Source organism: Anser cygnoides, chromosome 1, assembly GCF_040182565.1.
Source record: "Anser cygnoides isolate HZ-2024a breed goose chromosome 1, Taihu_goose_T2T_genome, whole genome shotgun sequence".
In the NCBI taxonomy this organism is placed as follows: domain Eukaryota; kingdom Metazoa; phylum Chordata; class Aves; order Anseriformes; family Anatidae; genus Anser; species Anser cygnoides.
The window spans coordinates 143,726,832-143,752,454 of record NC_089873.1 but is presented as its reverse complement, the minus strand read 5'-3'; the positions used below and the strand labels follow the sequence as shown (position 1 = coordinate 143,752,454).

The window sequence follows — 25,623 nt, the reverse complement described above, 5'->3', positions numbered from 1 at the left end:
CATTTATAGCTTTGAGGTAGGAGTCAATTAAAAGATTTCTTTCCATATTCCTTAAATCTGCAGATCTTTTCAGAAAGATTACACTTTATATGCCTTTAATATTATCAGCAGCTTCCAAATTCAAGTTCTTTTACAGTTCCTCTTAAAAAGTTTTGGACCACTGGATTGTAACTCTTTCTACTGGGCCTAATTTGTATATGAAAAGTTGAAATGACTGTTAGATGTTACCCTAATGATTTGAAACTGTAAACCAGAATGAAATAAGTCATTGTTAGATTTGCTAAACCTGATGACAAATGGTACATTTGGGGGTCTTGACCTTTCCCATTTGTAATGCTGAAATTCACGAATATGTTCCATTTACTGCAATAAATTTCTGTAGTTGTCTTAGATCTGTCTTACAAAATGGCTTTAAGAACTGTATTTGAGAATTTATAAGGTTTAAAATTTTCTCCCTTGTTGAAGGAATGAAAGGATCTTTTTCACAACTTTGTTAAATTTCGGAAGATGATTTCCATCAGAGCTTTCACTTTGTCTTGGCATGGAGCACACATAGCCTTCCTCAGAGTTGGCTGAAGAAGGACAGGTGCTGACTGCTTCAACCCCTTCCTCAGCAGGTGACACCGAGCATTTGCCACAGGAGATGTGTTTAATAAAGGGTTGCAGATCCCTCATCCCTTCTCCTTATTAGCAAACTGAACCTCAGACATCCTCCCTGGATTACTTCTCCCATACATAATCTGAGGCAAGAACAGTTCAGGACGCGAGCCTTAGGAGGGTCAGATATCTGACAACCTGACATGGTAAGATATTTTCTTTCTGCCATTAAAGGCTCTTTTTTTGGACCCTTTCCCATTATTGAACATTGTCCTTCAATTACAACAGCGGAACTAGACAGAAAGTTGCATTAGTATTCATATCGAAAAAACGGATACAGAAGGAATAAAGTTTTCTGCTTTTTTACTTGAGATTCCCCTATTTATTATCAGAAGACGGAGTTAGCTTCTTTTGGTTACAGAATAGTAATAAAAACTTATTCTTCCTGATTATTTAATATGACTACCAAGTTTATTTCATAATCACTGGCTGCTACAACAGAGATATGCACCCCCTTAGCGTGGCCCTCATGCTTTGTTTATAGCTGTCTTTATATTTAGAACACTAAAATATCATGAAAGCTGAGTACTCAGATTGTATTGTACCAGTGGTATGCACAATTTTCCTGGTCACTGTGTTGCCCATAATATTAATAATTTTGATACTATAGTTTCTTCCAAGTCATGAAAAAAGGGTAAGAAATGAGCGGACCCATCTAGATGCACCTCTTCCTCAGAGAAGATTCTTCATTCACAATTACAGTCTGGAGGGGTATCAAAAAATTCTGAATCCACATGCTGATGGCCATTTCTGAGCATGTATTGTTCTACTGTTTTAATCAAAAAAAATCCAGTAAAAAGACAAATACGTTACAGCAATATAAGTGTATAACATTGGCAGTATCAACCAACTATGTAATTCTGCCCTCAAAAGATATCACATTAGACTGTTTCTATTTTCCTTAAGATTGTGATAAATGGTCATTATATTTTATTCCTTTAATTCTGTGCTAGTCAAGTCCCTTATCAGTCATGCCATTCTTTATTTGGGAGCCTTTATCTTAAATATTGTAATTGAAATGACGGAACATGAATGGGATGTTCTGAGGTAGTGGGAACCATCTACCTTCAATTCAAAGGCAACAGAAATCTTCACCATGTTATTATACATTAATGCCCTTTCCTTACACATGATGTAAAAATATACAGATGCATATATATATATAAATAACCTGATCAAGTTTGCATGTTGTTTGTTTTTTTTTGTGTGTGTGTGTGTGTGTTTTTGTTTGTTTGTTTTTCTCCGTGAACAGTTGGCACTGAAAATGCTATTGAAGCAACCAAAAACTGGGTTTTGTCAGCTTTACGAGCCATTCTGCATGGGGATAGCTGAAAATAGTACGCAAAACCAAGAAACAGTTCTTACTGTCAAGGAATTCATGGCTGCCAACAATATTTTGTCCCCATTATGATTGTTTGGATATTCAAAATCTGAAAATAATGCAGAATTGCTAACTCTGCCTTCTGAGACTTGTAGCAGAGACTGACATTTAGACAGAATCTCAAAATTTTCAGTTGGGCTTGGTGTTAGGACAAGACATGATCTGTCTTATAACCCAGGAATATTATCTAAATCCTTGCAACATCTTGTAATCATCCACCTCTTTAATATTTTTCCTTAAAAAGCCTTCAGGCTTTTTCCATTTCTTCTATCAAAGTTAAAATGACCAAAATTAGTGAAATATTGAGCAGACACAGTGTAGTGTCAATTCCTATGATATTCTAATATTTCAATATCCTCTAATCATTTTGTTTCACTTCAGAGCAACTGTATGTAACCGTGATCCCCATCAATGCTACATCCAAAATTTTAAAAGAATCATTATTCTGAGAGGCCTTGTTATTCAAAGTAAATGAATAGCCTTAGAGAGCTAAATTAATAGAGAGCACTGGTTAAGCCAACTATAAAATATTACTGCCACTGGGATATTAAACAACCGAGTTATTTGAGATACTGATAGCATCTTTGTCCCTATGCATACACTAGGCTATCCTTTTTGGTATCTTATAAATAAGCTGCATATTTAAGAATATTTCTTGCCTTCCAGCTTTTTTTTTTTTTTTTTTGGTAGCTTAGTTCTTCAGAATCACGAGAAAAATGACATTCCCTTCTCCTGTTTCGTGAACTAACTCTGTTGAAGACCCTCAGCCCTGTGGTATTTATTTCTTCTTTAAGCATGAAGACAGAGGTGAAGTTATCCCATTAATTAAATAATAACTGACATTCTCAAACTTTTATGAACTTTTTTGTTCTTACTACTAATGAAAAACAAATTTTAAGATGTCCTGTTTCATAAATCAGTATTCTTTATTTATTTTTTTAACATTTAAAACTGTGCCCTTTTTGTAGATCAGCAGCTATACAAACAATCTCTGCCGCCTCCAATATAACAATATTTTGCATGTGATAATCACTTCCATCTATGCTTCTCAGAGATTTAAGAATGTTGTTTTACTTCTTTGGATGAAAATACTTCTAAAATAGGATACTGGTCCAGAATTTTATGTATCTCTGACTTTAGGAGAAATGCAGCACAACTAGAGACACCCTAAAAAGAAACTAGGATGACCACCTCCCTTGGCTGCACTACAACCTCCAGCCAGTTTTGCATGTAGCATGGCAGGAAAGCACTTTGCCATCAGAAACACGTGAAGCAAGCAGATTTAACCCTGTGAGAGCCAAACACCAGCAGTGGTAGTAGAACAGGGACACTTCCCCGTGGGGGACGCAGAACCCGAGGCAAACAAGTTTAAAAGCTGTCTTCCTACAGCGGCCAGCAGGACTGTGCCGGGGACCATCACCATGCTGCTGGGGCATACTTCTGCCTCCAAAGGCAGAAATTAAAAATCATCTCCAAAGAAATATCTCCTCCTCTCCCCCTCCCTATCAAGGCGTTTCTACTTTCCTGGGGTGACACTGACACGTTGCGAAACTCTCTACAAACACGCAGAGAGAGGCAGAAAGGGCAAATTCCTGCAGGTGACGAGAGGAAGGCCGGGACTCCAAAAACCTCCAAAAACTGAAGGAACCCTGATTCCTCGCTTGGAGGAGAGGAAACACAAATACCCTCGCTAAAATAAGAAATAAAAAACCGCCGAGGTTTACACGACGGCACTCAGAGGACTGCCCTGACTGCCCCCTCCGCGCCGCCATTTTGCGGCCGCCCCGGCGGCACTGCGCACGCCCATCGCGGCCGCTGCGGGGCGCCGGGCAGCCGCCGGCCCCATGGAGGAAGATGGAGGCCGGGGAGCCGCGGCTGGCCCGGCGGCGTCCGCCCGCTTCGTGCGGTGCCTTTACGCGGTGGGCTTCCTGGTAAGCGGCGGCCGTGGGGCAGCGGGTGGCTGCGCCGGGCGAGGGGAAATGAAGCCCTCCCCGCCCCGCGGCTCTGGGGCCCTCTGCCGGGTCTGCCGCCGGAGGGGCGGTGCTGGTGGTGGCAGAGGGCGCTTCTCCGTTAGGGTCCTTCAGGTGCTTGGGAGGCGCTGCAAAGCCTGAGGTTAATCAGAAATTGGTTTTCTGTCTCCCTTTCTCTTTCCTCGGGCACCCGGTCAAAGCCCCCGGTGCTCCCACCGAGCCTGCGGCAGGGCCTGAGCTGGTGTTGGGTGCCCCCCTTGCGCTGCAGACGAGGTCGCCACGTTCAAGGTGCATGGCTTAGCTGCTTTCTGGAGTGTGAACGCTTGCTGAAGCAGCGGTCTGCAGCAGCTGGGATGTTTCTCCGCTGTGATCAGTCATATGGCCTGGCTTGGTATGGGTTGCATCCAGCGAATGCAACAGAATAGCGTATCACCATTAAAATTTAGTCTTGTTGTACGTATATCAAAACAGTTCTTTGCTTCCTTGAACTACTAGTGCTTATTATGAACTCAAAAACCATCTGTTTTTTAAAGAAAAGTCACAGTGGAAAAACAGATTTGCTTTCTGTAGTTTACAAGCCTTGGGAAACAGGACAATTTAATTTAAAATTAAAGGGGGTAACATGGAAAATGAATACAACATTGGTACAAATTTGCACCGTGAAATGTAGCTATACTCTGTTATTTACCTTTAGCCCAGGCAGTAGAAACAATCTACCTGGTTTTAGTCCTGGAACTAATATTCCAAACAAAAGTGCATTATAACACGTGCTGCTTCTTAATACCTTCTCAGTAATACCTTGCTGACATGAAGCTTTGAGTACACACTGCAACCAAGCAAAAAAATGAGTGTAATTTTAATGGTGTACAGTGTGGTGAAGTATAATAAAGAGCTGTTACCTGTTATGCAAGTTTCCTGTAACCAAGCAAATGCAATGTTGTCATTTGACATGAGAAATTATAAGCGAAATGACAAAATAACCACCTATTAAAGAATAGCGGTCAATGGGTCTTGCCCGACCTGCGTGCCTGTGACAAGTCGAATACTGCCAAGATGCATTCTGAGACCCAGACTCTTTAACATCTTTATCCCTGACCTCAGCAAGGTGGCAGACTGCAGTCTCTTCGTGTTTGCAGATGACATCTAAGTAGGGGGTGCAGTTTAAGGCAGGGGTGCCGTCCAGGGGGGAACTAGGTGGGTTGGATGGATGAGCTGACAGTAGCCTTATGAAACAGAATGAGGACAACTGCTAAGTCTTGTTCTTGGCAGGAAACAACCCCTTCCAAATATACAGACAGGGGAGTAGCTCTTCTGATAAGGCCCTGGTGGGGAGTGAGCTGAATATAAGCTAGTAGTGTGCCCTGGTAGACAGGCAGTCAACAGCATCCTGGGCTGTGTGAACAAAGAAGTGATGTTAGTTCACTCAGCACTTGTGAGAATGCATCTGAAATACTGTGTCCAGGTCGGAGGGAGCTTCCTGGGCCACCAGGGTGGCTGGAGAGGTGGAGCACTTGCACCGTGAGAAGAGGCTGAGGAGGAACCTGGCAGCAGCCTTTCCTGTGTCAGCAAGGAGATACAAGAAGATGGAGCAGGACTCCACGTTGTAGTGCATGGCAAGAGTAAGAGGGACACAGGTCCTGTACGCAGTCAGAACCTCAAGTTTTCAAGGCATGACTAGTTAAAGCCTTGAGTTACCAGGTCTGACTTCAGAGCTGGCTCTGCTGGGGACTGGACTAGAAACCTCCTGAGGTCCCTTCCAAGGGGATTATTCTGTTTTTCTATGATTCTATAAACCAGTGCTTGGAATAGCTTTTTGAGCCCTGTTACTGTTTTACTGATGATGTTTGTAAGTCATGTGGGCCATTTTAACTTTCTAAGTCTTATTTTCAATCATCATAAGAGACTTAGACTGTTTGAATTTACTCAGTGGCATGCGTTGTTGCAGTTATTCTGACTGTGGGCATCCTATGAACAACTAGTCTACTTCAGCTTCAGCAGTCAGTGATAAAAGGTGATCTTGCTTCAGTAGCTCTCCTTTGTAAGCTTCAGCTCTGATAAAAGACTTGTACCAGCAGCGTATAGTGAAAGAACTACTGGGTTAATGTGGTTAGCTTAACAAAAGATAAAAAGTCAAAAGGACTGAGTAGGAAATCCTTGTACTGTTCAGGATGGGCAATGTTCTTTGCCCTCCTCTTACAAGAAGTTTTCTACTTATGCTTTGCTCTATGTGTTTTTTTCATGTTTCTGCCTTTATACTTCTTCAGTTATACAGAAAGACAGTATGTGGGTAGGCTCAGATCTACCTTAGCTTCTGCCCCATCCTGGTTCAGAGTTAAAGTACTGTAGATTTTCTAAATACACTCCCTCTGCGCAAGTAAAAAGTATTTAGGCGACTGAAATGACAGACCACTTTGAATTTAAACTACTAGCGCCAAGTACTTTTTTGTTAAACAGGCAAGTATTCCCTTAATATATATTCAGATGTAATGTTTATATATGTATCTTCAGAATGTTTGCATCTGCAGGGGGGAATGTACTGATGTTTTTGTAGTTTTCACGACTTTGTGAGGCAATCCTTTATCTTTCACCTTCTGTGTTTATAATTCTGTACATACAGGGTATGCTGCAGAGGTTACAACATACCACATTAGCCATGAAGACTTTTCTTTTAATCTTGTACTGATGCAGAAATCATTTAAAACTTTTGAATTACTGACTGACTGTTGTTAAGCCAGGTTGCTACCATCTTCGTAGAAGTGATCAGTTCCTAAAACTTTTCCTGCCTTCTTTTCAGGATTTGTTTGGTGTGAGTATGGTTGTTCCTTTAATGAACCTTCATATCAAATCTCTAGGAGCAAGTCCTACAGTTGCTGGAATAATAGGTGAGTTGCAGTAGTCAACTGATTTACCAAAGAATAAGATAATATGAACTGGAATATGCTTTCCTGCAAATTGGACATTGAAGCGTAATTCTTCCTTGCTAGTAGCATGATAAAAAGTAATGACAAATTCCAAATAAAAATGTAAGGAAAACCATGCTGCGTTAGATCCAGAGACCCGTCCAACCTCACATCCTGTCAGTAGCCTAAAGCATTTGCCTGGGAAAGTGCATTATTGGCAAGAAGAAGGAAGTCTTGCAATAATACTTGGTATTATAATAATAATAATACATATACTGTACATATAATAATAATAATAATAATAATACAGGTGCTTTTCCAGCATCCAAGAATTCACAGCTCAGCAATTCTGGGATCCAGAGCTGTAGCTTTTATTTTTATTGTTATTTGCAGGCTTTCCAAACAGTACTTCTACAGCTGGTTCTCCCAAGCTTTCCAGTGCTCTTGATTGCTTCCCATTTGATTAAATTCCTTGTAAGTGCCTTTTGGCAAAAAAAATATTTATCATCTTTAAGTAATATTAACGAGTAAATTCTGAAATTTTGGAGTTGTATCTTACAAATTAACTGGTAAGATGAAGTTCCATGGTTCTGAGGTTCTTATTTATATATTGTGATACTGTTTATGGTTTGCTATGATACAAGTGTGATATTCTTCATTGCCATGTGTGGTTGACTTGGGTTTTGTTATTAATTTTTTTTTATTACCTTGATTTTTTATTTTGGATGAAAGCACTTTTTGTGAAATAATTTAGTTCTGCTCTGAGGTGGCAATATTATTTTAAGCAGCAGTTTATCAAAAATACGTTTGCATTTCAACAGTCTGCTTTGATTTAAACTTAAAAAAAATAGATTTTGAGATGTATTCTTGTAAAAGAAAGAATTTGGCAAATGTTTCTCTGTGCTTTTCTTTGCTGCTTCTCTTCTGTCACTAACTGTGCTAAACTCAGCCTCTAAAATGAAAGAGTAGGGTCTGTGGTTTCTTCAGGGCTTCTATGGTGTGGAATAGGTTGAAATGCCAAGTGGAAAGTAATTACAGCCTTCCAGTAATGAAATCCTCTCCTGATTCTGAGAAAGGAGTTATAAATGCCAAGATCTCTTTTGCTTAATACGCCATGCAAAGCAACATCCTTCTACATTACATAGCTGTGTAAGTTTGATCAGCAGTTGCTTTACTTTTTTACTCCTGAAACTATTTCCCTTGCAGTCTAAACTTCATCATTGGTTTGTTCCGTTCCCTCTTCTTTCAGTAAATTATTCCTAGAATCTTTCTCATGTTTCCTCATCTAAGATTTTGTTCACTTTTCATAACATAATAATAATAATTTTTCCTGTTGGTATTTTACTTGTTTGTTCTAGGATCTCTCTATGGTATAATGCAGCTATTTTCCAGCACATTTGTGGTGAGTTCTAACACTGCTTTTTAAAGTACATTGGTATTTCTATGGATTTTATGGGAAAAAAAAGAGAATTAGGTTAATAATAACATTTCTTGAAATTTTGAAAATATTTATAGTGTTCATGTAAGCATTTTTGGTTTGAAGGTACCATGTGTTTTTTGCCTTTTTGTTTCACTTAAAGCAAATACCTAGATCCTTCAGAACATTTCTAAATAGAATGAAGTCTTTAGTCCAAAGCTAGAATTCAGATTTGGTGTCAGTCACACAGGGTTGTCTCCAACGTTGATGTTAGTAAAGCAGTTTTCTTCAGTGCAGTAGCCTTTCTAAAAAAGTAGTCTCATGAGTCAGCTTTTCATAATCCTGTTATCTAGAGCTTGCTTTCCCTGCTTCATAAGCAGTGTCTTGTAATCTGTCATATGGCCTATACTCATGCAGTGTGTCTTTGAGCTCTGTATAGTTTTTGTTTGCGTTTTTTTTTTCTTGTTTTTTCTTACATCCTGACAGAAAAAAAAGTTCTAAGGCTTGTCAAGCCCAAACTTCATGAATTCACACTTTACCTATCAATACCTTAGATACCTGCATTTAACCAGGAACACCTTTAATATTATTACCCTGGTACCTCATAGCTCTCAAGAGAGCAGATTTTGAGCATCTTATGAAAAAGTGTTTCAGAGTTTGTTATGCAGGCCACCTGGGATAACTCACTTCTGTAATTTTGTGGCATTTTCTTTGAACTGCAAGACCAGTACCTACATTCTTACAAACCTACTTCCTGTTTGGAAACAAGCTGATTTATAAATATACTACGTATAAGTTCACTGTTTGACTTTCTCATAATTCCTACTTGTCCGCTCTCAGGTGACAAACTCCTACCTAAGACCGTTTGTTTTAGGATGCTTGGCAAGTGTCTACTCCACAGCAACCATTGTTGCAACCAAATATTTGTGGTTGGTTGTGATGATGTTTTCAGAGGGCCACCATCAATAGTATTTGAGGGTGTTTATTGCAGGATTGTATTTTTAAAAAGAAGAATATATTTTTTAAAGTTTTATACATAATATTAAATAGAAGCATAGTTTCAGCAGCTGCACTGCCGGCAGGGCAGAACTCTGCTTGTCACTTCCAGACTTCAAGCACGTAGGAAACTTGTGTAATAAGCTTATTAAGTGTTCACTGACAGTCCTTTTAATTCTTTTCTCAGTTTAATTTAGACATACTGATTGTGCATTGTACCTAGTTAAATGTTATAAAATGTTCTTAAATTCCTTCTTTTTTGTAGGGCTGCTGGAGTGATATAGTAGGAAGACGGTATTCCCTGCTTGCTTGTATTCTTCTCAGTGCACTGGGTTACTTCATTCTTGGAATGTCCACCACTGTGTACCTGTTTGCCATTTCTAGAGTCCCTGTAGGTGAGTAAGCACTTGGCATTTTGCAATTTACATTCTCTGTACTTTCAGCTTGAGAATTGCTACTAGAGAAGTGGTGGCATGTGGATAACTACACAGCATCATCCAACAGCACCAGCTGAACCCTGCGAATGGAAACACCTCTACAAATTCATTCTCATGATTTTTCTGAAAATAATTTGAAACGTGTACTGAAACTGTCACAAATTTTATGCCACCTTTAGTGGCTGAGTTTTATAATAATAGTAATGCAGCAATTCCTTGAAAGCAACTGTTGTAAGGTTAATCTTTAGGGGTACCTAATATACCTGGTCACTGATGAAGTCTTGCAATGCAGAATGGAATGATTTGTGCATTATTATTTTTTTGTTCTGTTTTGTTTTATGCTGAAAACATACTTTAAAGTGATACTACAAAATCTGGCTGAAATTTTAGGTCACTGCTTCAGTAGAATATTTATGTGCAAAAGCGTGTGTTTTTGCAGCACATAAGCTAAGTTTGTAGCAAGGTTCATAACAGAATTCTTATAATAGCTGAACATCAATTGTACATATCCTGATGTAATAAACATTGCTGTTACTATGAACACTTCTACTGATGGGCACTTTTGTCTCTATGGTCCCAATTTAGGAACTCTTTCTATTGTTTCTTAATTTAAAGAAAATTTGCTAATTGATTAAATATTGATCAAATACTTTTTAATACTAACAGCGCTGTCCCTGTGACAGATGGCATTGTTCTGGTCAGAGTGAAGGAATTTAAAAGATTGTATTGTTAGTATTCCTGCAGCATACTTACACTTCTGTGCACTTCTTTTGCCACTCACCAGTATCTAATATGAATATGGTGCATTACAATCCTGGAAATCTCCATACTCAGCAAAGTTGTTACTGAGCTATGTTTATAAAAAGAAAAGCCATTCCCGTTCCACCTTTACCCATCCATGATATCCTATTTTAGAGACTATGTTATTCTTAGTGTGCTCCAGCACTCAGCTTATTTACTTATTCTTCCAGTAGGGTTGGGGGAGTACTTCATCAACTCAGTTATCTGAATAGTTTTGATTCTTAGGTCCAAATCCTTGAACAGCCTTGTTGATGGTCATGGCTCAACACACTGTATAGCTCTAGCATTGAAGAACTTTTTGTTTGTGGAATATTAAACATACTAATCATACAGATTTTTTAATATTGATACTTCATATAGCATCTGGAATCTTTAATCTTTTGGTTTAAGCTATACACATTTTTTTAATAATATGTTGCAGGTATTTTCAAACACACGCTCTCCATCTCTAAAGCCCTGCTTTCTGATTTGGTTTCTGAGAGAGACCGCCCTTTAGTAATGGGACGGTTCAATGCAGCCTCCAGTGTGGGCTTCATTCTGGGACCTGTTGTTGGTGGCTACCTTACAGAGTTGAAAGATGGCTTTTATCAAACGTCTTTCATCTGTGCTTCTATCTTCCTTCTGAATGCTGGTAAGTTTTGTCACGTTGCATTTTGGGTTCCTTCACTCCCTACTCTTGTATATTTTTGTCATTTGTAACACCTGGAATTCACGGTGGCTTTTATTATTTATGGCACACATGTTCTGTATATTAATAGTACCCTTTCAATTTGAGCCTGTGTGGAAGAGCAGGAATTTTGAAACAGTTAACTTCCAAGTTGCTTCTCCATTACATTGTGTACATTGCTTTTGTAGTCAGACACTGGAATGAAAATTTTGTATGTGCCCAAAATGACAACTGGAAATCAGAATTTTGGCTTCAGTCTTTAGATTAATATGTTGTGAGGGTGTCATCTCAGTGTTTGCGTTTTCATTCCTTGCTTTCACCATATTTAAAACTGAACTGTGAATAATACCGGTAATCTTTGTAATTTTTTAAGGTGAAATGATTGTTGAAGTCTTTTTTTTTAATTTATTTTTTACACTAACAGTAAACTTACCATTAATGCTATTGAATAAAATCAGCTAATTTTTTGATCTATTTAGGTCTTGTCTGGATGCTACCCTGGAGTGAAGAAAACACCGGCAATAGAAAACAAAAACAAGGGAAGAAAAGGACAGACAGCATCACAGCAAAACCAAATTGTGACCTGCAGTTGACATCAGTAACTAATGGAACTGTGGCAAGTGATAGTCCTTTCCAGTCTCCGTGGGTCCAAATTGTGACAGTGCTGAAGAGGATTAAAGGAATTGCATGTTCTGACTTGTGGGATATATTTTTGGTGCGGTTACTGATGTCTGTTACTATACTGCTGTACCATAGTAATTTTAGTCTGGCCTTGGAGGAGAGATTTGGGGTGAAACCCTTGTTCTCTGGATACCTAATGAGCTATAGCAGTTCGCTCGGAGTCCTGGCTGGTTGTCTGCTTGGACCAATAACAAGACTGTATCAGCACAACACTTACAGACTTCTGTTGCACTCCAGCACTTTTACCTGCACGTTGATTCTCCTGTATGCATCAGCGCTTAGCATATGGATGGTCATTTTGTCTTCTACCTTCTTAGCCTTTTCAACTACTATAGGTCGTACTTGCATCATTGATCTTGAACTGACCATTGGTGGGAATGAGGCCAGTGGTACGCTCCTGGGTGTTGGACAGTCTGTGACATCAGTGGGACGTATAATTGCCCCGCTCCTTTCTGGAATTGCTCAGGAGTTCAGTCCTTGTGGACCTCCAAGCGTAGCGGTTGGATTGGCTTTGGTAGCTATTCTGATAATGAATGTAAACAAACAGAAATATTGTAGCAGTGGAAATGTTAAGTTAAAAAATCAGTAGCTGCAAATTTGGATTGTATGGGTGTATCTCACAGAAGACGTAATGAATCAACCTGGGGTGATGCTTACACCTACCAGACCTGTACAGCAGTAACGGGATCTTCTATGAGGGCATGTTATGTTCACATGGACAACACGTAACAAACTAGTTGGAGACAAATACATATAAATGTCTGCTGCAGGACTGATATATTTTTGAACTGGTACCACTAGAACTCTGCTGAGACGGACAGATACTACTATACAGTATGGGCTGGGATTTTTTTTTGTGGACTTTTAACCTTTCTGGAGGGAAAAAGGATGACTTGAAGTACACAAATCCTGTTTGTAGCTAACATTTGAAACAGTATTTAGACTGACTTTAAAAGGTGCAGATGGAAGTTGATTTGTATTATTTAATCAGAAATGAATTTTTATTATTTAATTGGAATTTACATTATAACTCGTTAGCCTTATTTTCTTATGCTGTGGCCTGCTTCCATTTGTCTGCTGTGACAATAGCTTCATTAATACGATATTTGCTCATATGATTTCGTTAAGCATACTTTGTCTACAAAACTTGTGCAGCATGATTAGACACCTTAGGGTAGCTATCCGGCCCCTGTTTTCTAGTCTCTCCCAGGTAACAGAATGGGGTATATGTTAACTTTGTGTATTAGCAAGCCTAAATTGGACGATTTTAGAATAACATGAGGACGTTCAGATGGAAACTGAGACCAAACCTAAGCTTTATTGAACCTTGAACTGGTAGTTTCTGTCTAGTGCTGACTTCTACTGAGCAACTTTGTCGTAAATTATTTTTTAATACTTCCTGTGCGGGTTTTCTACCTTCGTTTTAAGAATAAATTTTCTTCTCAAGTCTTTTGAATGACTGTTAAAGGTCTGCCAGAGCAACCAACAGTAATTCTAAGATGGCTTTGGATTAATGCATTCTCTCTCATTACCGGAGTCATAGGTGACATTTTAGTGGCAAAACAAAAAGTGTCAATTTGTTTGTATTTTGGTCTTATTTGTCTGAACTTCTTAAGTAATGAGAGCTTACTCTCAGAGCTACAGTGAGAGTTGTAGTGCTCTCTTGTGCTATTTGTTGTTCGAGCCTGTATTGCTTACCAGTCACCACTGTTTATATTTAATCTGAAACATATACAAAAAAAGTATTTTGCACTGATAATGTTCCATGTGCTTTTCCTAGCATTACTTGATGAAAGGACAAAGTCTACTACATAGAATTTTTATTTTTTGATTTAAAAAAAAACACGTTATTCCCTTGAATACATCTGTGCAAATATGTTGCTACTTTAGGAGAATCTCAGTGTTTTGCACTTTATATTTTCTTTTACAGTGCCTGCTGCCATTTAAGTCCTTTCTGAAACCTCAGTCATTCCAGTGACACGACCATGAGAATATATAGAGGAAGCTCTGAGTTTTTAATTGTATATATTGACACAATAAGTGTCTTATTACATTACTGCTATGATGTCAGTAACTATCCTCAAAATTACTTATTGTAATTATCTGTGTTTAATTTACCCTAGGAACTTGAGGCATTTTCAAGTGTGTTATCTTCCCTTGTCTTGCTTGATAGATGCTTCAAAACATTCTCACCCTCGATTTCCTATCCTCTTTCTTTCCATGTCTTAAATAAATTTTTCAGTATTTATTTTTACCTAAAACCACTCTTCTGTAAGTCAGCAATTTCTGATTTGCAAGTACAGCATAGGTTAAAGGAAAAAAGGGAGGGAAGATGGGACCTAACAAATGAATGTATTTGAAATACTTTGTAATTTTTACTATGCTTATTGGTTATGCTAGGTAACAGATAATATTTACCCTTCTAGAGTTGCTGCACTGTTTAAAGCTAAATTCTGTAAACACCATAAAATTCAGTTTATACTGTACAGCTGACAGAATATTGCTTTTCTGCCTATAAAAGCTTCAGTTTCACTGTTTTTTATACATGAGTAAAAAATGTGCTTTCCACAATGATAAAATATTTTTGATTAATATTGTTTTGAAAAATAGGTCTCCATATACACTAAATAAAAATGAAATTAAATATTTTCATTCAGAAATCTTTGGAAAGCTGTGATCTCAGGGATGTTACAACTGGTGTTATGGAAGGAATTTTTTTTTTTACTAGTAGGCCAAAATGATTTCAGAAGTGCCATACAAACACTTCTTCTTGAAAAGCCTCAGTTACAGAAAAGTTGTACTTTTTTCTTTTTTTTTTTTTAAGAAATAGTAATAAAATGAAATTATGTTCCACTTTTGTCATTTTGTCACTGTGTTTTTTCCTCTCTTCCTCTGCTGAAACTATAGCATGAAAAAGAAATGGTCAAGTTAATGTTAAAGAAGTGCAAATTTTTTTTTCTTTGTGGACTAGCTGTTCCTTAAAATAATCATTTGAGTCTGTCTACTTTACATGTAAAAGGCAAAGGAGCCAACCAAGTGGCCTGACAGTGAATGAAAAAGAAGAAAGAAATGGAAAAAAAAAAAAAACTTACCAGTTGGATGGTAATGCTTAAAGCTACCGTTCCTAGTGTGTGGAGACCATGTTTGCATCCCTCATGTTGCTATGGCCATGTAAGCAGCAAGTGATGAGTAAACGATGTCCAAGGAGAGAAGGAGATGTGATTCCCCCTTTTAAGCTGAAGGAGGAGCAGTTGCAGCTATTTTTAACTACGTTCTACTGGGCTTTACTGAATTACTCAGCAGTTTCTTTAATCCAGTTGTGGCATCTGAAGATACCAAAACAGATCTAAACATGGACGAAAGTGGAAAAAAAAGTTTCAACGTGCAAATGACTGCAAAGTGAGAATTTTTTTTTTGCTTTGGGTTAGTATTCTTGGGCTTGTAGGCAGTTTTTTTTTCTTTTGAAATTTTCACTTTTTTAACATAGACCTTTATGATCAGCTAATGCTAAAGAAACTGCATATACTGTGCAGTATTTCTTCTGTAAAACAACTGGTAGCGTATGATAGGTACTCGTTTTGTTGCTTTTAAATGATTAAATAAATGTAGGATTTATTCCTTGTTCGTTTATGCTCTATACATTCCAACAGATATTTTATAAATCTATCAGTTCTGCATATTTATTTTTTTCCGTTTTGTTTTTTGGTTGTTTTGTGTGTGTGTGTGTGTGTGATCTTTTTACTCTGAATTTACTCAGCACAGACCCACCACAGAGGTCTGTACCATTCTCATTTTCTGAGAACATGTTTCCTGAGGACCAGATAATGCAGCTACAGACCAGGACAAGTTTTGCTTGTCTATTGGCTTGCTGGTCACTTCAAGCACTTCTTAATTTCACTGAAGTAAAACAGATTGCAACCACCGTGGATATGTTCAAGCACTGCCACTTCCCCCTTCTCCCCCCTTCAGTTATGGGTGCTGTGGAGTATACCTGGGTAAGTGATGCTTTATAGCTTGGCACTTTGGGATTTGGAAACTGAAACTGTGCCATTGTTGCTATAATTTTGAAGACTCACAAAGAGATCATCATGAATCTTGTAAGGAAGTTTATTATGGCCTGGACTTTGACCTCCACTCAAAATAAATTTATTTTCAGACCTTTTTCTCATAAAAATGAAATAGTTAATGGAGCTTGTTTTAAAGGGAAGTCTTGAAAATCTCTGAGGCCAACTTAGAAAAGAAGCTAAATATTTAGTTATTTTTAATCCAATGTTAGCATCAAAGAGCTATTTTTGAGAAATGCTTTGCAACTGGAGCTGCTCTTTCATTCTGTCAAGTCTATTAAACAAGGTGATAGCAATAATATGAAAAATAAATAAGCTGGGGTATTTAAAACATTTTTACCTTTCTGTGGCTAAAAATTACTTCTTGAAACAAAACCTTTGGCAACTAGGGTGCTGTTGCAACTCACACAACACCAATGTGAACCTCAGCACATTCCAGATCATGAAACAGTGAGACTCACCAGATCAACCAGTGTAACTATTATTTTCCTCCTGCAATATTAGTCCCAGGTATCAAATGTCGCAGGATAAAAAGGTTTCCAAAGCTTGTCAGTGCTGTACCGGAATTGCATCAGGGTTTGACTGCATGGAGAAACAATGCTAACCCAATACCCCAGTGTGTTGTCCTATGAGAAGACCTGTCCAGCACCTGCAGAAGGAATTCTGGTGGAGAAAATTCTCAAGCGGCACAGTGCAGTTTTCAACCCCAAATCTGATTAACTCCCAAATGCTGAGATACCCTTCAAATGTCAAGAGGAGAATTAAGCTGTAATGTATATTTTTATTAAAAAATAAAATATCTCCCCATTTAGCTTGCCATCTAATAAATAAGCCAAGAGGGAGATGAAACCTGTTGACTTGAAAGTCTTAAGACATCTTCCACATGGTGGTTCACATAAGTGACCTTGTCAGGCACAGCTGCAGCTTTATCTATAACGTACAAGTTAGTTTAAGGTGTGCTAAAGTCAGGGAGAAAAAAAAAAATAAAAAAAGGCTATTAGTCCTTCTTTCTCTTCAGGGTTTAAATAGCACCTGAATAAGGTGAGTTAGGTAGTTCATGACTTCCCTCTAGTGGGTCCTAAGGCAGATCCTCATTCTCCTGCTTGGACTTGATACCTCCTGCATCTTGTTTTCTGGGCTGTGCCTCCAGGCCTCTACTGTTGGCCTGGCTGGCACTGTGCGTTGCAGATGCTGTGTTTTAAGCATATTCACAATCATAGTTTTATAGGACCAAAAAGTCTTGCGGTACAAGCATGCCTCCAACCAATTTCAAAATCCTTCATCTCTTCAGGAGCTGGGGATGTTGGCAGAACCTAGACAATTCTGGAAATGGTGACCAGCTGAAGCACTTCTTGCAGTGTCAGCCTTAAAAGGTTTCTGGTGTCTGGAACTGATGGATTTGGCATCTCTTGAAAAAGCTGGTGCAGAGTGCAATGTATTTACTTCCAGAGACCCCAAGGTACTATTCAGAACAGCATGCATGTTATTTTGGCCAAGTTTTCAACTCAGTTTGTTCCCCTATGTGATTTCTATGTGGCTTCAACAGAGAATGATATTCTTAAGTTTCTAAATTGTTATGCCGCAGGGTTATCTTCTGTTAAACACCTGTCATTTCAGTGGGTCTTGAATTACACCCGAATACCAAGCAGTACGTCCCTTAAAATTTGGTCTCTTATAGCAAATTATTCTTGTTTTCTCTTCCAAATATATGCTTAAACAGATAACTGGATGTCTATCTACACTGTAGCCCTTGCTATACCTACTTTCTTATCCTATTTGCTTTCAATTTTACAGGCCTTGGAGGCTGAAGGGGAAAAGAAACTCTCAGAGAACCCTAATTCACAGTGTAACATATATTTTCTACTGTCTTATCCCTAAATTTGGACAGCTGGGCATTTACCAAGGCAGTAAAATATTGATACTACAGCGAGCACTGGGGAGTCCATCTGGAAACAAACAACAACAACGAAAAGAAAAGTGTGGATTTGGCAAGTTTCCCAGTCAATGCTGGAGATGTGGTTTTCTGAAGTGAAAAGCGTGTCCCCAGTCAATACACATTATTCTCCATCAGATGGTGCTCGAGGACAGATTTATTGGGCTTCTCGTTCTTTAGCAGACAAGCTTTCTTTGATACAACATTAAGAAAGGTCTCTTCCGCAAGCTGAAGCTAGATGGGCACTCGAGGAAGAGGCAAAAGTGCTGCTGAACTTGTTTACCCTTTGCAGGAGAGAAAAACAGGAAGAAAAATAAAAGAGAGACAAACTTCAGACCCAAACCAGAGTATGAGTTGAATGAGGGGCTACCTGGGACATAGCCTGTGTCACCTGCAGCTGTCTTTGCTACTGAAAAGACCACCCAGGGAAGCAGTTCCCAGAGGTGACGAGGTCTGTCCCAGCAGCACCAGAAAAGAAAGAGCCTGGAGGAGGTGGGAGGACCAGGAGAGGGAGAGGGAGGCAGCACTTGCAAGGAGCCAGAGTCCCAGGAGATGTGATTCCACATTGCAGTGTAACCATGCTGGAGGTTTACCTCGATGCTCCTCTTCTGAAGTTCTCGAAGTGCTTTGAAAAGACAACAAAGTGCTGGTGTGTCTTGAAGTGCCAACAGGTTAAGACCATATTTCCTAAGAACAACCTCTACCTTTGTGTTTTTACAGTGGGGAACCCAGTTCAAGTACCAATGATCTAAGCAGGTGCTGTACTAATGGACAACACAGGCAAGGCTGTCAGGTTCCTGAAACCTGCATTCATTATTTAAAATTATGCCAATAAAACCAACAAACATTTTTTTTAAAACATGACATCTTTCCCCAGACATAAGCCAATTACCTGGTCATTACCAGCCGTGAAGGAGAAAGCTCCACAGGGAGTAAACTAAGTGTCGATGTGCAACATTTTGCATTTATTTATTTGGTCAGATTTCAGATGGGCCTGCTATAAAACACCTAGTCTAAACAGTCCCATCTGCAGAGAAGTTTCAGAACTGAAGACAGAACAGAAACTTAAGGCTTCTTATTTAATCATGATCTCACTAATGCAGTGACAGAGTATTTGCTGGCAGTTTTACAGCTGAAACATTTTCCTGTAGAAAGACATTCAAATTTATTTTTAAAGCTTACTAGCTTTCTTAGAACCCAGTTTTATTTCCAAACAAGAGATGGTCATTAAAGGGTAGACAAATATTGCCTTCCACAAAAATCATTTTTTGAAAATAGCCATGAACAGCTGACTGAGATTTCTAGGGTTCACCTAGCCATCTCTCTGCAGCTTAAAATTTGCATTTGACAAACAGCAGAGATTACATAGCCTGAACAGAGGAAAAGATTAAAAGACGTGACAATAAGAGAGTTCAGGCAGGTTTGACATTTTAAATACATACATGAAATGAATATTTTGGAAAAGCTTAAGTGAAGGAAAGTCATTATCCCTATTTATAAAACTCATTTACCATCCCGGCCTACAAACCTTTGAAAGAAATCTACCCTGTGATTTTAAAAGCAAATTTGATTTTTAATAGTTATTTCAAAACGAGCTTAAATAAAAAAGTGAATCTTATTGCCCACAGATTTAGAAATGTGCTAACGAAAAAAGAGTAGTTATGATTTCACAGTGTACATTCTTAACTGAAAGTTATGAATCTTGTAACAAGAAGAATGAAAATGATTTTTGCATTGTGCTGAAATGTGTATCTGTGCTGAAGCAAGCTCAAAACTTAAGATAAAGTGGGACAGAAAGTGAAAATTCCTGAGAGCTATTAAGTATCATTTATTTTAATGCACCCTCCCTTCTCATAGGCGCTCAGATGACAGCCATTTACGCTGGGGTGAAGAAAGTCTGCATTTCTATGGGTATTAGTAAGGTGCACAGTGACTGCAACTGATTCCAGAGCTATTTTTTTTCCAGGTCCTACTTTTACTGTACGAGAAGGAACATTTTTGTTCCTTGGAGTGCATAGCCCAAAGAAAAGATAATCATTCCCCCTTTACAGATAAAGAAACAAAAAGTAAAATGAGTTGACCAGGTTCACAAGCATGAGTGAAGGAGCTTTCTTGAACCTCAGTGGTCCCAAAACTCAAACAGGGCACTGCTGGTTTCGTCTATGTGCAGTGCTCTACAACTGTTCTACTGCTGTGTTTGCACTGGCATGGAAAAGCTAAGGTGCGAAAAGCAATTTTGAACAGTAACATTTTTTATCTACTTGAAGTCTCTTTTTAGGGCTTCTGGTGTCCTTTTAAGTGCTCTAGTCATGTTGACATTAGTCAGAATCAAGGTTCAGATTTCAGTGAGAATTCAGATTTCCCTTGGTGATTCGCAGTACCATTCAAAGGCTACATATTGCCAAAATTAAAAAAAAAAAAAAAAAGTAAAAATTCAAGCTATTCAGGCCTCGTCTGTGTTGCAGCTTCTCTCTATAAACTGTGCAATTCTGCTCCAACAGCTTGCTCCTTCTCTTCTTCCTCTTTTTGCACATCACAGCTCTTCGAACAAACTGGGCTCCAGGAATATATTTATTCTTCTTACGAAGTCTATATGATAGGTGCATTGTGCAATTTTCAGTGTTACTCATATTAAAGCTCTGGTTAAAACAAGTATTATTTGATCATAAATAAAACCTGAAATGATATAGGTTTTTGTAAAGAACCCCTTCATCACTGGACTTTCATGATTTTTTTATGGATAGCTGGGTATTGAACTTGCATGACTTGGTTCCACAGGAGATGATGTGATAAGGCACATTTCCATCCTATCTTAATAGTGGATATAATGTAATTAAAGCATTGCCATAAGTTATTTATAAAAGAGATTTTTTTTTTTTAATGTCCTCAGTTTTGCAATTGCTCCAGTATTCCTTTCACTTAGTTAATGGCGTTGACTTTGTCCAAATGGAAATGCTTAGATCCACATTAAGGTTTCTCTTCTCTTTAATGGATCCCGCTGTCTGATCAGAGAGTTTAGAATCCTAACTTGATATGCCCACTGCTTATTACCAATAGTTCAGTTTCTGCTGTGTTCAATACGGCTGGTTCTCAGGCTTATTTCTCTGTCTTTCCCCTTGTGACGCCTGCCTAACCAATCGTGGTGGTGGTGTAGGTCTTGCCGACCCATGGTCTGCAGTCAAATCTTCCCTGCTCAAAGTGCCAAATCTTGGTCTCGTCAGCAGTGGCTGCCTGAACCCAATGGATGGCTGAGGCAGGCTGCCTGGCTCCTGCTGCTCTCCTCGTCCGTTCTGGCTCCCATCGACTTCATTCTTCCACTCCATCCTTAACTCAGATGGTGGCCGCTGCTGCCTCAATCTCTGTTCTCTCAAGATTTTCCCTGCTCTGGGTCTTAAATTGAGCACCGTGGTAGTGGCATCCATTTCAGAGTCACTGCTGTCACCCACTGTTGATTGAAAACAAAATTAAAATTTGGCACAGAAACGAGATACTCTCACCTTCACATCCCATAAGAGGCATTTCCAGGGCACTGCACGTACAGGGACTCTAGAAACTTGACTTTGGAAAAGTAACATCAATGTTCCACCAAGCAAAGGATCTCCCAAGGGCAATGACCAGCTGGGAGGAAACATCCCATTCTTAATATGCCTAAATGTAAGATATCAAAGAAAAAATACAGGGCAAATCTCACAGCTTGCAAGTGCCACAGACTCCTTCATCCCCTCACAGCAAGGTAGAAAACGGCCAAGGGAAAGCTGGCATAACTATTCAGGGAATACTCTTAAATGATAACTATCAGGTAAGCTCAGCTGGAAACATTTTGGGTGTGTGCATGTGCAATATATTTTCCCCAGCAGACTTCTTTTTAATTAACGAACATCTTCATCAAACTTGCGCACTTCAGTCATTTGGTAATCATTTTAACAATCATTTATGACTGACTCAGATTTGTTCTTAGGCTCACGTCAGATATAATGTTTTAAATGAATCAAAGCAAAGAATTGCATATTATGCAACTGTCATAAGAGCAACTTCCATTAGTAAACTACATGTTATTTCTTTTAAAAAGGTGAGGAAGAGGTCAAGAAAATATACCACCATATAATTGTCCATTCACCCAGATAATTTTATATCAAGGAAGGTCTTCATCATACTGTGTTTGTAGGCTTTTCTTCTCCTAAATATGTCATATGATATATATTTTTGACAATTGAATAATCTGGAGGCATTTTTCCTCTTTAATATCTAATTCTAGGTGACAGTAGGTGACCTCTGTAGACATAGCTATAGAATAAAACACATCTTACATTCAGGAGGGCAAAGATGTAATTAACAAGAGACAAAGACGTGGTCTATTGCTAAATTAATTTGGAAGAGTGGGAGACTAATTGGGCTGGGGTGTTGTTCAGAAATTTTAGTGAATATGTAGAGATTTAACTTCTCAACTAGAGATCCTGATGATAGCTTGGCATGAAAGGGAACGTTCCTGAGCATGGTATAAGCATGGTAATGCAAATAAAAGTAATGTATAGAGTTGGCTAAGTTTTCACATCAAATTGTTGCCTTCCTCCAGATTTTTTTTTTCTTAATTTTTTTTAGAATTCAAGAACTCTAAAGTGAACCACTTGTGAGTTCAGGCATAAAAATAAATAAATAAATAAACATTAGGTTGCACACCACAGACTTTTGAGAAGTTCTTCATGAGATCTATAAATCAGACCTCATGTCCTCATTTTCCTCGCTGGTTTGGTTCTCAGGGCACTGTCGTCTGCTCTGACCCCAGTAAGAAAGGAAACCACATAGGGTCACAATCCAAGAGAGAGATCTGTATATTATTGAATAAAGATTTGGAGAATAAGCAATGAACAGAGTTTCTGGTGCAAGTGTCTCAGGCTACTGCTTGCTCACATGAGGAGATGCACTGTGAGGACCATGCTGCTACAGCATTTGAACTGAGAAAGCCCCACAAGACTGCTTGTTGAGGTATTTCTCCACACTAAAATACCTGCTTTAGAACCCATCACTTTTAATGCTCTAAGACCCCTGCTAAATATCCAGCACCTACAAATATTTTATGAAGGTATTAACTCTAGAATGAAAGCACTTGCACATGAAGCAGTTAAAGTTTATTTCAATATTAACATGCTGACTTCCTTACATCGTCCCTGGAAAAGCTTTCCTTCTATGTAGGCAAGATGAGTGCAGCACAGTAAGAGAGCAGAAAAATTTCCATTACCTCTGGAAGATGTTTTATTTCTTACACGTAGTTTCTCTGGTAGTTTAGTGTTTTTAGGAAGTGAAAGAAATCTTTTTGTATTTGCAGCAGCAGCCTGTGTAAAGAAATAAAGGAAATATTAAGTTACAGCAGACTGAAGTACCTCCATAGTGTATGTTAAGATAAACAACCGAGGCTTGAACAGACTTAGGTAGCTAAAGGGCTAGAGAGTAGTTTGGGATTAGCTAATACGTGATCTTTTACTCCACACTCAATTAACACTTACTGCTGGTTGAGGTCTGTGCTAACTAAGGTAAGGACTGGGTATTCTCAAGCAGCTTAATCAAAGCAAAGCCTAGTGCTATGCCCTCTGAGATCAGAGTTAATAAATATATGCTCTCTAACCTCAACCTTACCTGTACACGTTTTTCAGAGGAAGGCAAAGCATCATTTTATGCAATTCCAGTCTGGAACCTTATTAGTCAGCTACGAAAATTAGCTTGAGACTGAAGCTTGGGCACAAGAAGTAATCTGTATTCTGATCCTGCAAACACCTTATACATATAAATGACTTTTACAGTTGACTAGTCACACTAGTTGACGAAGAAGTTAGGCACCAGTGTGACCATTTACCAGTGCAGGGCATAAAAGCCTTGTTTTCCCAAGACTAATCTCTAAAGTCCCTGGGTGCAGAGCACACCTCTGGCATACTCTGGCAAACACTTCCTGGAGCATACGAGGTACTTTCCAGGACAGGGTGATTTTTAAAAAGTCAGAGATTTCTCAAGGGTATCCTTTCTCTCGTTTGTATATGAAGACCTGTTTAAAACCTTTATAATCTACCAGCTCTCCCCTGCCTGCACCACTCATCATTGCACGCTCAAAGGGAGTGTGTAAGGAAAATCTACTTTCCATGAGACATTTTTCATCTTTTGATATTTTTGTGCTTCTCAGGACCACTTCTGTAGTCTGGCCACGTGCACCGGGCACAAAGTTAGAGATAACACTTCCTTGTGTGGTGGATTTATTCAAGGATAATTATTTTTAAAATAACAGCCTGTGCATTTTAAAAAGTTGTCAGACATCATCTTTCTCCCTGCCCAAAAATGACTCAGTCCTGCTAAGTGTCTTCAGTATTCCTTCTAAAAAATCAACATACGTTACTGTGGTTGAGAACAACAACACAAAGATCATTCAGAAACGGACTTATTGCTATAACTAATGCCACAGGTCACCCAGGTAATGATCACAAATGGGATGCAGCACTTATTGTAGACATCATTATCAGCAGCCTCAGTAGCTGAAGGACAAATGTATCAATGAAGTCGCTAAGTGTTCTTGTAACATGAAAATACATGTTTATAAGGTGGTTAATTTCCCTCCTAGCTAAAATGGGAGTATCAGCTTCTCTATTGTTGCTCTGTTTGGAAGGTCTGAAGTTTACAATGATGGCATAAAAGGATTGGTTCAGAGTCAAATGTCAACATGACATGCCATTTCTTGCAGATGGAGGGGTTTTTCCCATCCTGTGTCAAAACCTGAAGTCCTGACCACTTTTTAAGAATTCTAAGGAGATGATGACAGTTTTCAAATGGAGTGCTCACCCTGTCAAACTTGACCAAAAGTTCTCCTCTTTCCCGTATTTTGGAGCATACTGTAAGTAGTTTGACTGTCCCAAAGTCATTTTCTACCTCGATCATCCACTCTTCATCAAAATACTGACAGAGAATTCTGACCATGCCATAGAAGTATGCTGTGTATGGAACCTGCTCAGCTCCTCTGAGATAAAATCATAGCAGCACATCCCACTCATATTCCACAGCACTGAAGGTTTTCTGAAGGGATCAATGCAAACTAAGGGGCCCAAGTGCACAACTGAGGGTGTAAGTGTGACATTATATGTGCTATTGTCTTTCAGATTTGGGATTTGTTTTTTCTGCATTTCAGATTTCGCTCTGCGTGGCATTTAGCTACTGAGAGTTGTTTTCTATAAATCAACTAAAATGCAAATACCGGTCTTTCTCTTGACAGGCTGTTAGTTTTCCTTAGGCTCTCCCTAAGGCTGTGCCGGCGACGGATAAGAATTTCTTTGGCCTGCTTCTCATTTGCATCTGCAGCCAGGCTATGTCGGTTATATGACATTGTCTGAAACAGAAAAGCAGTGGTTACATTCTGAAAAAAGCAATGTCAAATGTTGAGCTATATGAATAGTACAAAATAGGATTTTTGCTTTAATATTTTAATAACCACCATAAATCCTTGCAAATAAAATCATATTAAAGATGATTAAGAACAAGGACAATAATTATGCTGGCATTTTTTTAGTCAGAGGCTTCGTGAGCAGCTGCTTGTTTTTTAAGCCTGCTGATATTTGTAATGAAACAGAAATTGCAGAAAGCTGACTTAATACAGTGTTTACCCCCACATTGTACTAGCTCAGTCAATGTCAATGGAGGATGCACATTTGAAAGTGGTAACATGAGTCACCTAGAGGGAACTCATTT

The 25,623-nt window shown here is 38.7% G+C and overlaps 2 protein-coding genes across 3 annotated transcripts in view; one reads left to right on the top strand and one right to left on the bottom strand.

The window, feature by feature from the left end:
- Positions 1 to 3,457: 3,457 nt before the first annotated feature.
- MFSD9 (major facilitator superfamily domain containing 9) lies at positions 3,458 to 14,727 on the top strand. 2 transcript variants are annotated; one of them, XM_013190254.3, is made up of 6 exons: positions 3,458 to 3,969; positions 6,803 to 6,890; positions 8,267 to 8,310; positions 9,587 to 9,716; positions 10,981 to 11,190; positions 11,706 to 14,727. In XM_013190254.3, the coding sequence occupies exons 1-6, from the start codon at positions 3,883 to 3,885 to the stop codon at positions 12,494 to 12,496; spliced, it is 1,350 nt and encodes a 449-aa protein (XP_013045708.2). In that variant the 5' UTR covers positions 3,458 to 3,882; the 3' UTR covers positions 12,497 to 14,727. The 2 variants fall into 2 exon arrangements, with proteins under 2 accessions (XP_013045708.2, XP_013045709.1); XM_013190255.3 differs by lacking the exon at positions 3,458 to 3,969 and adding an exon at positions 7,302 to 7,382 and having other exon boundaries at positions 6,805 to 6,890.
- Positions 14,728 to 18,040: 3,313 nt separating this feature from the next.
- The window catches only part of SLC9A2 (solute carrier family 9 member A2), a 34,592-nt gene continuing 27,009 nt past the window's right edge, over positions 18,041 to 25,623 (bottom strand). The window contains exons 10-12 of the mRNA XM_066984580.1: positions 25,133 to 25,264; positions 23,141 to 23,234; positions 18,041 to 21,349 (exon numbers count right to left, since the gene is read on the bottom strand). Coding sequence (XP_066840681.1) covers positions 20,979 to 21,349; positions 23,141 to 23,234; positions 25,133 to 25,264 — 597 coding nt within the window. The 3' untranslated portion in view covers positions 18,041 to 20,978. The remainder of the gene's footprint in view (positions 21,350 to 23,140; positions 23,235 to 25,132; positions 25,265 to 25,623) is intronic.

Coding starts and splice junctions, on each gene's coding strand:
- MFSD9 (XM_013190254.3), top strand. CDS start 3,883: ATGGAGGAAGATGGAGGCCGGGGAGCCGCGGCTGGCCCGGCGGCGTCC. Junction 8,311..9,586: donor TATTTTCCAGCACATTTGTG/GTGAGTTCTAAC, acceptor TCTTTTTTGTAG/GGCTGCTGGAGTGATATAGT. Junction 9,717..10,980: donor CATTTCTAGAGTCCCTGTAG/GTGAGTAAGCAC, acceptor AATATGTTGCAG/GTATTTTCAAACACACGCTC.